Genomic DNA, 15432 nt, shown 5'->3' with positions numbered 1-15432 from the left:
CCCGGCACTTTGGAAAGTCAGTGCCTGTGATGGAGGGCCCAGTGCAGGCTTCCCCCGCAATACAACTGCCCTCGATGATTCCCTGGTAGTAGGCAAGCAGTTCCTAGGTGTAAGAGGAACTGGCAGGGCCATCAGGTCACTGACCACCTGAAAGGCTTCCGGCATGGAGGGCATCCTCAGGTGGGCTGTGCGAGTGGTCCGGCACAGGTCACGTCTCACTTCCCAAGTCTCTCTGGTGTCCTTTGGGCACTGGGGAGCACTCTCTTGGGGCATGCTTCTTGTGCCACTTTCTCGGCACTGGGGATGTAGGGGTGCATGGTGCTGAGGGGTGCATGGTGCCGGAGTCCAACCAGCTTGGAGCCCAATCTAAGCACGGCTTCCATCAGCAGAGCTTTCAACCTGATGTCCCAGTCTTTTTAAGTGTGGGGTCTAAAGCCCTGGCAGATCCTGCGCTTCTCTTACATGAGCCTCCCCCAGGCACTTTAAGCAGCTGGCGTGGGGATCACTCTTGGGCATGAGTTTAGTGCAGGCAGCACATGGCTTTGACACCCAGAGACTAGGGCATGCCCCATCCCGGGAACAACGTCCCTAACTAAAACTAATTAACTAATGACTAGAAAAAACGAACACCTAAAACTAACTATTTACAACAAAACAATTCAGTGAACCACTAGTAAAGGTATGCCAAAGCAAGGAAGTATACTGTTCCAGCAACTGTCATTCGCGGGAAGAAGGAACTGGAAGGGTGCAGGGCTGGCAGTGCCCCTTATATCAGCACATAAGCGTGGGCATCCAGGGGGTGCTAGAGCTGGACATGAGAATGGACGTGAGAAATTACTTGAAGTAGTCTGAGTTACAAACTCTGCAAGGGAGCACTTAAATCTAAACCAAAAACCTTTTTCACTGGAATTTAAATATAATTTCATGGAAACATCTCTATTGGACTTTACAAATCCTAAAATTATTTTTATAAAACCTAAATTCTGGGCAAAAATTGACTAGACAGTATCTCTTTAAGTATTCACCTTATTTAAGTAAATTAAATAACTAGTTACTGAGTCCAGGAAACCAAGACCTGTTTTGTACAGGTACTTTATTAAACCAGTTTAAGTCTCTCTTGGATCTTTTATCTTTGCTGATTTTTAAACACCGTAGATTTTAGAATGAACGTTTCCAAAAGAGATGTATAAATTGTGCCCACAAAATCTACTTGGGGATACAAACATGTACATGTTTGCACAAAGAATGCAGTTACATACACAGAAATAAACTCCACCAGAGAGGTCCTTTGGGGCCATCTGCCTGTCCCAAGTCAGGGTAAAAGAGGAGGGTTGGGCATGGGGCTAGCAACTCCACCCCGTAAAAAATCAACTTGCTACAGAAACGCCAACAATAGAGATAACAGAGACTTTTAGCCTGGAAAAAGAAGGGTCTTCAACTCGAAGACGCATGACGCTGGGTGGTGAAAGCCGCGAGGAAGCCACTAAGCCGATTACCCTTCTTGCAACCAGGAGGATTACCATCGGCACATGGAACGTGAGGACCATGTATGAGTCAGGAAAGACGGCGCAGGTTGCATCAGAGATGAGGAGCAACAACCTGACCCTACTAGGCTTTAGCGAGACAAGATGGACACAAGCTGGACAGAGACGACTGTTGACAGGAGAGCTGTTGCTGTATTCAGGGCTTGAAGAGAGCGACGCACCCTACACACAGGGAGTAGGCTTCATGTTGTCCAAGCAGGTACAGAGAGCACTGATTGGTTGGGAGGCACATGGTCCCAAGATCATCACAGCATCCTTCAGAACTAAAATGAAGAGGATTAAGATGAATGTTGTTCAGTGCTACGCTCCAACTAATGACAGTGAAGAGGAGGATAAAGACTACTTTTACAACAGACTCCAGAAAATATTAGAGATTCTCCCAGACAAAAACATCACCATCCTTATGGGAGACTTTAATGCCAAAATTGGACCTGACAACACAGGATACAAACAAGTCATGGGGACCCACGTTCTGGGAGAGATGAGTGAGAATGGAGAGAGATTTGTGGATCTGTGTGCACTTAACAACCTGGTCACAGGAGGTAGCATCTTTCCTCACAAGCGGATCCACAAGAGTACCTGGGTATCGCCAGCAGGCACGACAGAAAACCAGATCGACCATGTCTGCATTAGCAAGAAGTTCAGAAGATCCTTGCAGGACGTTAGAGTTAGAAGAGGAGCAGACGCGGCGTCCGACCATCACTTAATGGTGGCCAGATTGAAGCTGAAGCTGAAGAAGAACTGGATAGACGCATCAGACAGAAGCGTGAAGTACAACGTCAGCCTTCTGAAGGACCATAAGACCAAGGAAGATTTTGGACTGACGCTGAAGAATAAGTTTTCAGTACTACAGGATTGGTCTGAGGAAGAGGAAGACAGTGTACTCAACAGATGGCAGAAAGTGAGAGAGACACTTAGGTCAGTATGCCAGGAAGTGCTTGGAATTAAGAAACACCAGCAGAAAGAGTGGATCACAGCAGAGACCTTGACTAAGATAGAAGACAGAAAGAAGAAGAAGGCAGCAGTCAACAACAGCAGGACTAGAGCAGCAAAGGCCAAAGCTCAAAAAGAGTATGCTGAATCCCACAGCGCAGTGAAGAGGAATATTAGGAAGGATAAGAGAGATTATGTGGATGGATTGGCAGCAGAAGCGGAGCAGGCAGCATACAGTGGCAACATGAAACAGCTGTACGATACTACCAAGCGACTGTCTGGAAAGTTCAGCAAGCCAGAACGTCCCGTTAAAGACAAGCAGGGAAAGTCTATAACAGGAATAGAACAACAGATGAACAGATGGGCAGAGCACTTTGAGGAACTCCTGAACAGACCAGCACCACCAAATCCACCAGACATCTACCCAGCCAACGAGGACCTCCCAATCAATTGCGATAAACCAACCAGAGATAAGATCAGAAAAGCCATCACCATGATGAAGAACAGGAAGGCGGCTGGACCTGATGACATCCCAGCAGAGGCCCTGAAAGTAGACCTGGATGCTTCAGTGGAAATGCTGTACCCCCTCTTTGAGAAGATACGGGAAGAAGAAGTGATTCCGGCAGACTGGAAAGAGGGATACCTCATCAAAATCCCCAAGAAAGGAGACCTCAGCAATTGTGCCAACTATAGAGGAATCACACTCCTGTCGGTGCCAGGGAAGGTTTTCAACCGAGTCCTCTTAGAGAGAATGAAGGATGCCGTCGATCCACAGCTACGAGATGAAAAGACGGTTACTCACCATTGTAACTGTTGTTCTTTGAGATGTGTTGCTCATATCCATTCCATGTAGGTGTACGCACGCCGCGTGCACATTTGTCGGAAGACTTTTACCCTAGCAACACAGTGGGTCAGCTGGGCGCCCCCTGGAGTGGCGCCACCATGGCCGCGGATATATACCCCAGCCGACCCACCCACTCCTCAGTTCCTTCTTGCCGGCTACTCCGACAGTGGGGAAGGAGGGTGGGTGTGGAATGGATATGAGCAACACATCTCGAAGAACAACAGTTACAACGGTGAGTAACCGTCTTTTCTTCTTCGAGCGATTGCTCATATCCATTCCATGTAGGTGATTCCCAAGCCTTACCTAGGCGGTGGGGTCGGAGTGAGACGTGGCGGAATGCAAAACTGCCGAGCCAAAGGCCGCATCGTCTCTAGACTGCTGCACCAGAGCGTAGTGCGAAGCAAACGTATGAAACGTATGAGCTGCACGGCATATCTCCTGAGTACGTGTGCCAGGAAGGCGGCTGAAGAAACCTGAGTCCTAGTAGAATGGGCAGTGAGGTGGCCCGCTGGAGCATGGGCCAAGTCATAGCACATGCGGATGCATGCTGTCAGCCACGAGGAGATCCTTTGAGTGGAGATGGGAAGGCCTTTCATGCGGTCCGCTATGGCCACAAAGAGCTGGGGCGACTTACGAAAGGGCCTTGTGCGGTCAATATAAAATGCAAGCGCCCTGCGGACATCCAGCGAGTGTAATCGCTGCTCCCATGGACATGAATGAGGTTTGGGGTAGAAAACCGGGAGGAAGATGTCCTGACTGGTGTGGAAGGCCGAGACCACCTTAGGGAGAAAAGCGGGATGTGGCCGCAATTGAACTTTGTCCTTGTGAAAGACAGTGTAAGGAGGGTCTACAGTGAGAGCTCGGATCTCAGAGACCCTCCGAGCCAAAGTAATGGCCACCAGAAAAACTGTCTTCCATGACAGGTATAGGAGAGAACAGGTTGCCATCGGCTCAAAAGGTGGACCCATGAGCTTGTTGAGCACTAGGTTCAGGTCCCAGGTAGGGGCGGGGTGACGGATCTGAGGGTAGAGACGTTCCAGCCCTTTACGGAACCTAGCGACCACCGGGTGAGAAAACACCGAGTGTCCACCTTCGCCAGGATGAAAAGCGGATATGGCCGCTAAGTGGACCTTCAGGGAAGATAAGGCCAGGCCCTGCTGTTTAAGGTGCCATAGGTAATCCAGGATGACTGGCACGGGAGCCGCCGTGGGCGCAAGGGCCCGTGAGACACACCAGAGCGAGAAACGTTTCCACTTGGCCAAGTATGCGGAGCGAGTGGAAGGTTTCCTGCTGCTGAGCGGGATGTGTTGCACAGGGGTGGAGCAGCGTAGCTCTGAGGCGTCTAGCCACGCAGGAGCCACGCCGTGAGGTGGAGAGCCGGGAGGTCCGGGTGGCGGAGATTGCCGTGCTCCTGAGTTATAAGGTCCGGGCAGAGGGGGGAGGGTGATCGGCGGGGACACAGAGAGGCTTAGCAGCGTGGTGTACCAGGGTTGCCTGGGCCATGCCGGAGCAATCAGGATTAGAGGAGTGCTGTCCTGACGGAGCTTCAGCAGAACCTTGTGGACTAGTGGGAATGGGGGAAACACATAGCACAGTTGGTGCATCCATTGAATGAGAAATGTGTCCGAGATCGACCCTGGTGAGTGCCCCCGGAACGAGCAGAAAGTTTGGCACTTCCTGTTCACACGCGTCGCGAAGAGGTCCACCTGGGGAAAGCCCCACTTGCGGAAAATGGTGTGGATAATGTCTGGTCTTATGGACCACTCATGGCACAGGAAGGATCTGCTCAACCGATCCGCGAGAGTGTTCTGAACTCCCGGGAGAAAGGATGCCACCAGGTCGATCATATGTGCTATGCAGAAGTCCCATAACTCGATGGCTTCTCAGCAAAGGGGGAAAGAGCAGGCCCCGCCCTGTTTGTTGATGTAGTACATGGCCGTTGTGTTGTCCGTGAAGACAGAGACACAACGGCCGGACAGAAGCCTGCGGAACGCCTGGCATGCAAGGCGGACCGCTCTGAATTCCTGAACATTTATGTGGAGCGAGAGCTCCTCTGATGACTACAGGCCCTGTGTGCACAGGTGGCCCAGGTGGGCTCCCCAGCCGAGGGAAGACGCGTCTGTCGTCAGAGACAACGTGGGCTGGGGCGGGTGAAAGGGCAACCCTGCACACACCACAGAGGGGTTCAGCCACCAATCGAGGGAGTGAAGCACATTCGGCGGCACGGTGACCAAGGTGTCTATTGAGTCTCTGGCCGGACGGTACACCGAGTGGAGCCACATCTGAAAGGGGTGGAGCTGGAGCCTGGCGTACTTGGTGACGTACGTACACGCCACCATGTGCCCCAGCACAGCGAGGCCAGTGCGGACCGAGGTCGTGGGGAAGGCCTGAAGGCTGCGGATGACGGTCGTCAACGCCAGGAACCTTGGCTGAGGAAGACAGGCCTTGGCTAGAGAGGAATCCAAGGTTGCTCCTATAAAGTCCAGCCTCTTCATGGGGACCAGGGTGGATTTGTCCACGTTGAGCAGCAGGCCGAGGCTCATGAACAGGTCCTGTGCGACTCGCACATGCTCCCTGACTTGTTCCCTGGAGGCCCCTTTCAGGAGCCAGTCGTCCAGGTAGGGGAACATGTGGAGCCCTTGGCGATGGAGGTGGGCGGCTACCACTGCCATGCACTTCGTGAATACTCGAGGTGCTGTGGAGAGGCCGAAGGGAAGGACCGCGAACTGGAAGTGTCGACGGCCCGCCACAAAGTGTAGGAATTGTCTGTGCGGAGGGAATATGACTATATGAAAGTAAGCATCTTTCATGTCGAGGGCAGCATACCAGTCCCCGGGGTCCAAGGAGGGGATAATGGTCCCTAGGGAGACCATCTGGAACTTTAACTTCAATAGGAATTTGTTGAGGCCGCGTAGGTCTAGGATCGGCCTGAGACCTCCTTTTGACTTCGAAATCAGGAAGTAACGGGAGTAAAAACCCCTGCCCCAATCCTTCTTTGGTACCTCTTCTACTGCTCTGACGTTGAGGAGCGTCTGTACCTCTTGTAAGAGGAATTGCTCGTGAAGGGGTCCCTGAAGAGGGACTGGGAGGGAGGACGGTAAGGCGGGGTCGAAGCAAACTGGAGGTGGTATTCGTGCTTCACAACGCGCAGGACCCAGACATCTGAGGTCAGGAGGGACCACGCAGGGAAAAAATAAGAGAGGCGGTTGGAGAACAGGGGGAAAGGATCCCGAACTGAGAAAGGTATGCTGCCCCCGGGCATGCCTTCAAAAGGACGACTTCGGGTCCGGCTGCGGCTTAGAGGCGCCACGATTTGGGCCTGATTGAGGGCTGGAATAGCGCCTGCAGCCTCCTCCGCCTCGGCGTCTGTTAAAGTCTTGTCCATGTCTAGGGACAGAGTAGGGACGGAAGTGTTGAGGGCGGTAAGTGCGGCGCTGGGTTACAGGTGTATGCATACCGAGGTTGCGCATAGTAACCCGATTGTCCTTTAGGCTCTGAAGCCTAGAGTCAGTCTTCTCCGAAAATAGGTCTTTGCCCTCGAAGGGCAAGTCCTGTATGGTGTACTGGAGTTCAGGCGGAAGGTTGGAAGCCTGTAACCAGGAGATGCGCCTCATAGTAACACCTGCTGCCAAGGTTCGGGCTGCGGAGTCAGCCACATCTAGGGAGGCCTGCAAAGACGTTCTAGCCACCTTCTTTCCTCCTCCAGGAAGGCCTTGTACTCCTGGCGGGAATCTGGGGGAAGCAACTCCCGGAACTTCACCATCTCCGTCCAGGTGTTGTAGTCATAGCGACTCAGCAGAGAATGCTGATTCGCTACGCGGAGTTGCAAGGCACCCGCCGAGTATACTTTGCGGCCCAGGAGGTCCATCCTGGACTTTGGCGCGGGGGCCGGTTGACCATGGTGCTCTTTGTCATTAACAGACTGGACGACGAGGGAGGAGGATGCATGTAAAGATACTCATACCCCCTGGATGGCACCATATATTTTCGCTCGACCCCCTTAGCCGTCGGTGGAATTGAAGCCGGCGATTGCCAAAGGGTATCTGCCTTGGCCTGGATCGTCTTAATGAACGGCAGAGCCACTCTCGTGGGTGCGTCCGCCGCCAGGATGCTGCACACAGGGTCTTCGACCTCTGGGACCTCCTCCACCTGCAGGTTGATATTCAGGGCAATCCGCCTAAGGAGGTCCTGATGGGAAGCAAGGTCGACTGGAGGTGAACTCGAGGATGACGCGCCCGCCACTGCCTCATCCGGTGAAGAGGAGGAGGAGACCCCGGGGGCCAGGACATCCGGCATCTGCTCCTTGAGCTGAGGTTCCTGCTCCGGAGGCACCGGGGAGGCGACTGGAGGAGGTAACTGGGCGTCCACGCCCGCTGGTGGAGGACGACTAATTGTGGCCTCCGGGGCCCGATGACACAAAGAGGCGGCCCGTGACGGAGCAAGGGGAACACCTTGGGCCTGATGGTACGCCCAAGGTGTCCAAAAAGGCCACTGCTGGTTACCCTGCGTTTCAGGATGCAGTTCCTGAAACAGGCCCTCTGGGACGTCCGCTTCCGGGTCTTGGGAGTAGTAGCTTCCCATGTGCGAGGAGGCCGATGGATGCCTGGAAAGCCATGGTGGAGCGGATAGGCCTTGAGCCGACGTCCCCACCGATCTGGTACTCTTCCGCACCGGGGAATGGTGCCGCGAGAAACTGCGGTGCTGAGAACGGGACCGGGACCTGCGACCGGCTCGGTGCCGGGAGGTCGACCTGGACCTGGTGTATCGGCGTCGGGAGCGGCTTCTAGAAGAACGGTGCCGAGACCGGTGCCGAGACCTCGAGCGGTGCTGGGAGAAGTACGACGGCGACCGGGATCTAGAGCGGTGCCGCGAGTCCGACCGGCGCCGTGCCGAGGAGTGGTGCTGGGACTGCGAGCGACGGGAGGAGCGAGAACGGTGCCGGGACCTGGAACGTCGGTAGGACCGTGACCGGGAGCGGTGCCGGGCGGAAGCGCTGGCGGAAGCAGGATGGATCAATGCTGGCTTCCCCATCGATTGGATAGCCTGCACCGGCGGTGCCGGGGGCGGCGGCGGTGCTGCATCCGAGAGCGCTATCAGGTCCTTTGCCACCTCGCAGACCTCCGGCGTAGAAGGCACCATCAACTCAACCACGGCAGGTGCCGGGGAGACAGGAGCCGGACTCAACGGGCCTTGGGGAGCCGGAGTTGACGGCAACGGCTCAGGCGGTAGCATGGTGGCTGCAGTGGAGTCATGCCCTCATGCCGCACCGCAGGTGGTGCCGGGGCGGCAGGGGTCTTAGAAATCTTTGCTCTGGGAGAGAGCGAGCGCCTCTGGCTTGACTTAGGCACCGACGACGTTCGGTGCCAAGAAGGAGCGGGTGCACCGGTGCGGCCCGGTGCCAAAGACGAACTCTTCGCGTCCGACAAAGGTGCACTCAGTGCCGAGGACGGAGGGGTTAGAGCCGCCTCCATGAGGAGCTGTTTCAGTCTAATGTCCCTCTCCTTCTTTGTGCGAGGCTTGAAAGACTTGCAAATCGCGCACTTAGAGGATAAGTGCGACTCCCCGAGGCATTTTAAACAGGAGTCATGCGGATCTCCTGTAGGCATCGGGCGATGGCAAGCCGAACACGGCTTGAATCCCGGGGAACCGGGCATGAGCGCCGGCCCCGGTGCGGGGAGGGCCAGAGCCCCAAACCCGACTAAACTTACTAAACTCTAATTTAACTACTTAAGAAACAACTACTACTAACTTTAAACTGATTTTTGAACTATATACACGAAAGCTATGAGAATGCTAGGGAGGTGAAGGTCAGCTAAGCTGCACTCCACTGTTCCAACGACTGACACGGGCGGTAAGAAGGAACTGAGGAGTGGGTGGGTCGGCTGGGGTATATATCCGCGGCCATGGTGGCGCCACTCCAGGGGGCGCCCAGCCGATCCACTGAGTTGCTAGGGTAAAAGTCTTCCGATGAACGTGCACACGGCGCGCGTACACCTACATGGAATGGATATGAGCAATCACTCGAAGAAGAACAGGCAGGTTTCCGGCAGAACAGACCATGCACGGACCAGATAGCAATGCTCCGCATCATAGTCGAGCAGTCTATGGAGTGGAACTCCTCGTTGAACATTAACTTTGTTGACTATGAGAAAGCGTTCGATAGCGTGGATCGAGAGACCCTCTGGAAGCTCCTTCGGCACTATGGCATCCCAGCAAAGGTGGTCAACCTGATCAAGAACTCATACGACGGTATACACTGTAGAGTGATCCATGGAGGGCAGCTCACAAACAGCTTCCAGGTGCGAACTGGAGTCAGACAAAGATGCTTGTTGTCACCACTTCTCTTTCTCCTCGTCATCGATTGGATTATGAAGACATCCACTTACGAGCGTAGGAACGGAATCCAGTGGACGTTGTGGACCCAGCTTGATGATCTGGACTTTGCCGATGACCTTGCACTCCTTTCGCACAGTAAACCGCAGATGCAAGAGAAGACCAACGTAGTGGCAGCCACGTCATCACAGGTTGGCCTCAACATCCACAAGACCAAGATCCTTAGGATTAACTCCATCAGCAACGACCCAGTCACACTGAATGGAAGCCCCCTGGAAGAAGTGCAGTCCTTCACCTACCTAGGTAGCATCATCGACCAGCAGGGTGGCACAGACGCAGATATCAAAGTAAGGATTGGTAAGGCAAGAGCAGCCTTCTTACAGCTCAAGAACATCTGGAGCTCCAGAGAGTTGTCTTTGGCAATAAAAATTCGACTGTTCAACTCCAACGTGAAATCAGTCCTACTGTATGGAGCTGAAACCTGGAGGACAACCAAAACAACCATCAGGAAGATCCAGACCTTCATTAATAGCTGCCTCAGAAGGATTCTCCAGATCCGCTGGCCAGACACCATCAGTAACATCCACCTCTTGGAGAGGACCCGTCAACTCCCAGCAGAGGAAGAAATCAGAAGGAGAAGGTGGGGCTGGATAGGACATACACTACGCAAGCAGCCAACTAACATCACTAGACAGGCACTACGGTGGAACCCCCAAGGCAAGTGGAAAAGAGGCCGTCCAAGAAAACACCTGGCGACGCAACCTTCAGGCTGATAGCAAAAAAATGGGCTATACCTGGAACCAGCTAGAGCGAATGGCCCAGGATAAAGGACTCTGGAGATCTGTGGTTGGCGGCCCATACCCCGATTGGGGTGACGGGCATGAGTGAGTGACACAGAAATACTGACTGTAGAAGCACACACCATTTGCATGCATATTTATCCATTCTAGGCATGCAACTATATTTTACACATGCATTTACCTGCTTGTGCCCACATACTTTGATACATTTTAAAAACTCTGGCCCTTACAAAGTCCCTTTGTCTACTGTTGTTGTTTGTTATTATTTAGATTGTAGTAGTGCCCAAATATGCTAGGTGTTTTATAATATAGAAAATGACACAGGTCCTTCAGCCAAAACTTTTAATAGCACATTTTCCTTCCTATGCCAAGGGTAGAGGTGCTACATTTACTGAACCCCAATCTGTATTTTTTCAGCCATAAACACAGCACCTGACCTCTGAGGGATGAGAGATGACTGGGTAGTTTCAACCCTATATGTCACTGCCCTTGTCTGGCGAGTAAGAAAGGGGTTCTTGAATAATCAGTGGGGCCAGCACGCTATACCACAAGAACATATGCACCCCTATCTGGGTTTGGTTTGCCTCAGGCACTGATCTGAGGAGAAACTAAGCAAGAAAAAACAGTGTGGGTTAACTACATGCAGCAGGGTAAACCCACTAAATAAGCTTCCTAGGCACTTTGAACCCAGCACTTCAGTAATGTATTATTAACTGTCCCATTGCTCCACCAGCCCTGGACCAGCAGTACTCACCTGCCAGGTGCGGACCTGAACCCGATTTGGCTCAACTGTGTAAATGCTTTCTTCATGCATAGCCAGCACTGGAGAATCACAGAGGAAAGAGCCTGGAACATTCACAAGAATACCATGATTAGAATAAACGGCTACATGCTATTAATCAAAGTAAAGCATTTTGTCCAGAAAGCATGCTCTTTCAGTCTAATTCATGAAGTGACTAGTCCCTACAGTGGTCTCAATAAAGCAGTGTGCATTGACAGCAGGTCATTTCCAACTCACAACAAATCTGTTCTTCAATCATTCTGTAGCACTTCCCAAAATCCCGCCCCTCCTTCTCCACCATCATTTGTCCCTTATGCTGGTTTCTCATCAGGAAGTACATCCAGAATATGAAATTATAACTCTAACAGAAGGCACCCCATAGGCTCTGTTCATATGTGAGGGGTGGAAGAGTAGGGGGAGGCAGAGAGAAGGAAATTGACCGGCCCCAGTTTTATGATCAGATGAGATGATTCACCCTTCCATGATTTTGCTACAATTGAGAAGTTGTAAATGAGGGTGTGACAGAATTGGAGGTGCTCTGGAACAATCTGTGAATATTGCATGTTGACTTGGCTATTTGGACAGTTACTGGAATATGTTGATTTAGTAATAGAGAGGATTGTAAGGACAAAACAAACAAGAAGGGAAGAAGAAGAATAGCTCACAATAAGTCACTTCTCAGCAAACATCTGAAGGTTCTTTAGAGAAAATGCTTGAACTATTGGCCTTGAAGAGTCTACCCCCTGGCTCCAGTCAACTAACACCTGGTCTACACTACGATTTTAGGTCAAATTTAGCAGCATTACCTTGATTTAAGCCTGGACCCGTCCAAACGACAAAGCCCTTTTTTTCGACTTAAAGGGCTCTTTAAATCGATTTCTTTACTCCACCTCTGACAAGGGGATTAGTGCTGAAATCGGCCTTGCCAGGTTGAATTTGGGATAGTGTGGATGCAATTTGATGGTACTGGCCTTCGGGAGCTATCCCGGAGTGCTCCATTGTGACCGCTCTGGACAGCGCTCTCAACTCAGATGAACTGGCCAGGCAGACAGGAAAAGCCCGCGAACTTCTGAATCTCACTTCCTGTTTGGCCAGCGTGGCAAGGTGTAGGTGAGTGCAGATCTCATCAGCAGAGGTGACCATGATGGAGTCCCAGGATCTCAAAAGAGCTCCAGCATGGAGCTAACGGGAGGTACGGGATCTGCTCGCCATATGGGGAGACAAATCCATGCTAGCTGAACTCCGTTCCAGTAAACAAAATGCCAAAACATTAGAAAAACTCTCAAAGGGCATGAAGGACAGAGGCTATAACAGGGATGCACAGCAGTGATGCATGAAAATTAAGGAGATAAGGCGAGCCTACCAAAAAACCAGAGAGGCAAACGTCTGCTCCAGATCAGAGCCCCGAACATGCCGCTTCTATGAGGAGCTGCATGCCATGCTAGGGGGCGCAGCCACCACTATCCCAACCCTGTGCTTTGACTGCGTCAATGGAGAATCACGCAACATGGAAGTGGGTTTTGGGGACGAGGAAGATGATGAAGAGATTGAAGACAACTCACAGCAAGGAAGCAGAGAAACCGGTTTCCCCAAGAGCCAAGGTTTCTCACCCTGGACCTGGAGCCAGTAACCCCCGGACCCACCCAAGGCATGCTCCCGGACCCTGAAGGCGGAGAAGGGACCTCTGGTGAGTGTACCTTTGTAAATATTACACATGGTTTAAAAGCAAGCATGTTTAATGATTAATTTGCCCTGACATTCGCGGCCAGTACTGTTACTGGAAAAGTCTGTTAACATGTATGGGGATGGAGCAGAAATCCTCCAGGGACATCTCCATAAAGCTCTCCTGGATGTACTCCCAAAGCCTTTGCAAAAGGTTTCTGGGGAGGGCATCCTTATTCCATCTGCCATGGTAGGACACTTTACCACGCCAGGCCAGTAGCACGTAGTCGGGAATCATTACATAACAAAGTATGGCAGCGTATGGTCCCGGTGTTTGCTGGCATTCAAACAACATCCATTCTTTATCTTGCTGTGTTATCCTCAGGAGAGTGATATCATTCATGGTCACCTGGTTAAAACAGGGTGCTTTTATTAAGGGGACATTCAGAGGTGCCCGTTCCTGCTCGGCTGTTTGGCTGTGGCTGAACAGAAATGTTCCCTGCTGTTAGCCACGCGGTGGGGGAGGAGGGGTGAAGCGTGAGTGATCTCTCACACCAAACCGGCAGGTCCTCAATACAAGAGGCAAAATGCAACCTTGTAACGAAAGCACATGTGCTGTGTAATGTGAACAGCAAGGTTTAATGGGAAAGAGTGTACCTTTTGTTCTCTAAAATGTGTCTCCCTTTTCCTCCACCAGCTACAAATGTTTCTCCTTCGCAGAGGTTAGCGAAGATTAGAAGGTGGAAAAAAACACACTCGGGATGAAATGTTCTCTGAGCTCCTGCTGTCCTCCCACACTGACAGAGCACAGCAGAATGCATGGAGGCAGACAATGTCAGAATGCAGGAAAGCACAATAGGCAAGAGTCGATGCTCAGGCTGCTGGAAGATCAAACTCATATGATCCAGCGTATGGTTGAGCTGCAGGAAAGGCAGCAGGAGCAGAGACTGCCGCTACAGCCCCTGTGTAACCAACCGCCCTCCTCCCCAAATTCCATAGCCTCCTCACACAGACACCCAAGAACACGGTAGGGGGGCTCCGGCCACCCAGCCACTCCACCCCAGAGGATTGCCCAAGCAACAGAAGACTGGCCTTCAATAAGTTTTAAAGTTTTTAAGTTTCAAGGTTTTAAAGTGAAGTGTGGCCTTGTCCTTCCATCTTTCCCCACCCCACCCTGCGCTTCCCTCCTTCCCCACCCCTCTCGGGCTACCTTGGCAGTTAGCCCCCTATTTGTGTGATGAATTAATAAAGAATGCATGATTGTGAAGCAAGAATGACTTTATTGCCTCTGCACGCTGTGATCGAGGGGGGAGGGGAGGGCGGCTAGCTTACAGGGAAGTAGAGTGAACCAAGGGGGTAGGGGTTCATCAAGGAAAAACAAACAAGAACTTTCACACCGTAGCCTGGCCAGTCATGAAACTGGTTTTCAAAACTTCTCTGATGCGCACTGCATCCTGCTGTACTCTTCTAACTGCCGTGGTGTCTGGCTGTGCGTAATCAGCGGCCAGGTGATTTGCCTCAACCTCCCACCACACCATAAACGTCTCCCCCTTACTCTCACAGATATTGTGGAGCACACAGTAAGCAGTAATAATAATGGGAATATTGGTTTCGCTGAGGTCTATCCGAGTCAGTAAACTGTGCCAGTGCGCTTCTAAACATCCAAATGCACATTCTACCACCATTCTGCACTTGCTCAGCCTATAGTTGAACAGCTCCTGACTACTATCCAGGCTGCCTGTGTACGGCTTCATGAGCCATGGCATTAAGGGAGAGGCTGGGTCCCCAAGGATAACTATAGGCATTTCAACAACCCCAACAGTTATTTTCTGGTCTGGGAAGAAAGTCCCTTCCTGCAGCTGTTGAAACAGACTAGAGTTCCTGAAGACGCGAGCATCATGTACCTTTCCCGGCCATCCCACGTTGATGTTGGTGAAACATCCCTTGTGATCCACCAGTGTTTGCAGCACCATTGAAAAGTACCCTTTGCAGTTCATGTACTCACTGGCTTGGTGCTCCGGTGCAAAGATAGGGATATGGGTTCCGTCTATCGCCCCACCAAAGTTAGGGAATCCCATTGCAGCAAAGCCATCCAATATGACCTGCACATTTCCCAGAGTCACTACCCTTGATATCAACGCGCTTTGATTGCGTTGGCCACTTGGATCACAGCAGCCCGCACAGTAGATTGCCCACTGCAAATTGATGCCCGACTGACCGGTAGCTGTCTGGCGTTGCAAGCTTCCACAGGGCTATCGCCACTTGCTTCTCAACTGTGAGGGTTGCTCTCATCTTGGTATTCTGATGCTTCAGGCCAGGGAAAAGCAAGTCACAAAGTTCCATGAAAGTGCCCTTACACATGCGAAAGTTTCGCAGCCACTGGGAATCGTCCCAGACCTGCAACACTATGCGGTCCCACCAGTCTGTGCTTGTTTCCTGGGCCCAGAATTGGCATTCCACAGCATGAGCCTGCCCCATTAACACCATGATGTGCACATTGCCGGTGCCCGCGCTTTGTGAGAAGTCTATGTCCAT

At 52.0% G+C, this 15432-nt stretch overlaps 1 protein-coding gene across 7 annotated transcripts in view; it reads right to left on the bottom strand.

Annotated features, from left to right (window-relative positions):
• The window catches only part of IFT140 (intraflagellar transport 140), a 261963-nt gene that overhangs the window by 153131 nt on the left and 93400 nt on the right, over nt 1–15432 (bottom strand). For all 7 annotated transcript variants that reach the window (XM_039490901.1, XM_039490902.1, XM_039490900.1 and 4 more), the window contains one exon: nt 11209–11300. In XM_039490901.1, coding sequence (XP_039346835.1) covers nt 11209–11300 — 92 coding nt within the window. The remainder of the gene's footprint in view (nt 1–11208; nt 11301–15432) is intronic.

Source organism: Mauremys reevesii, linkage group 10 (assembly GCF_016161935.1).
Source record: "Mauremys reevesii isolate NIE-2019 linkage group 10, ASM1616193v1, whole genome shotgun sequence".
Taxonomy (NCBI): domain Eukaryota; kingdom Metazoa; phylum Chordata; order Testudines; family Geoemydidae; genus Mauremys; species Mauremys reevesii.
This window is presented reverse-complemented; position numbering and strand designations above follow the sequence as displayed.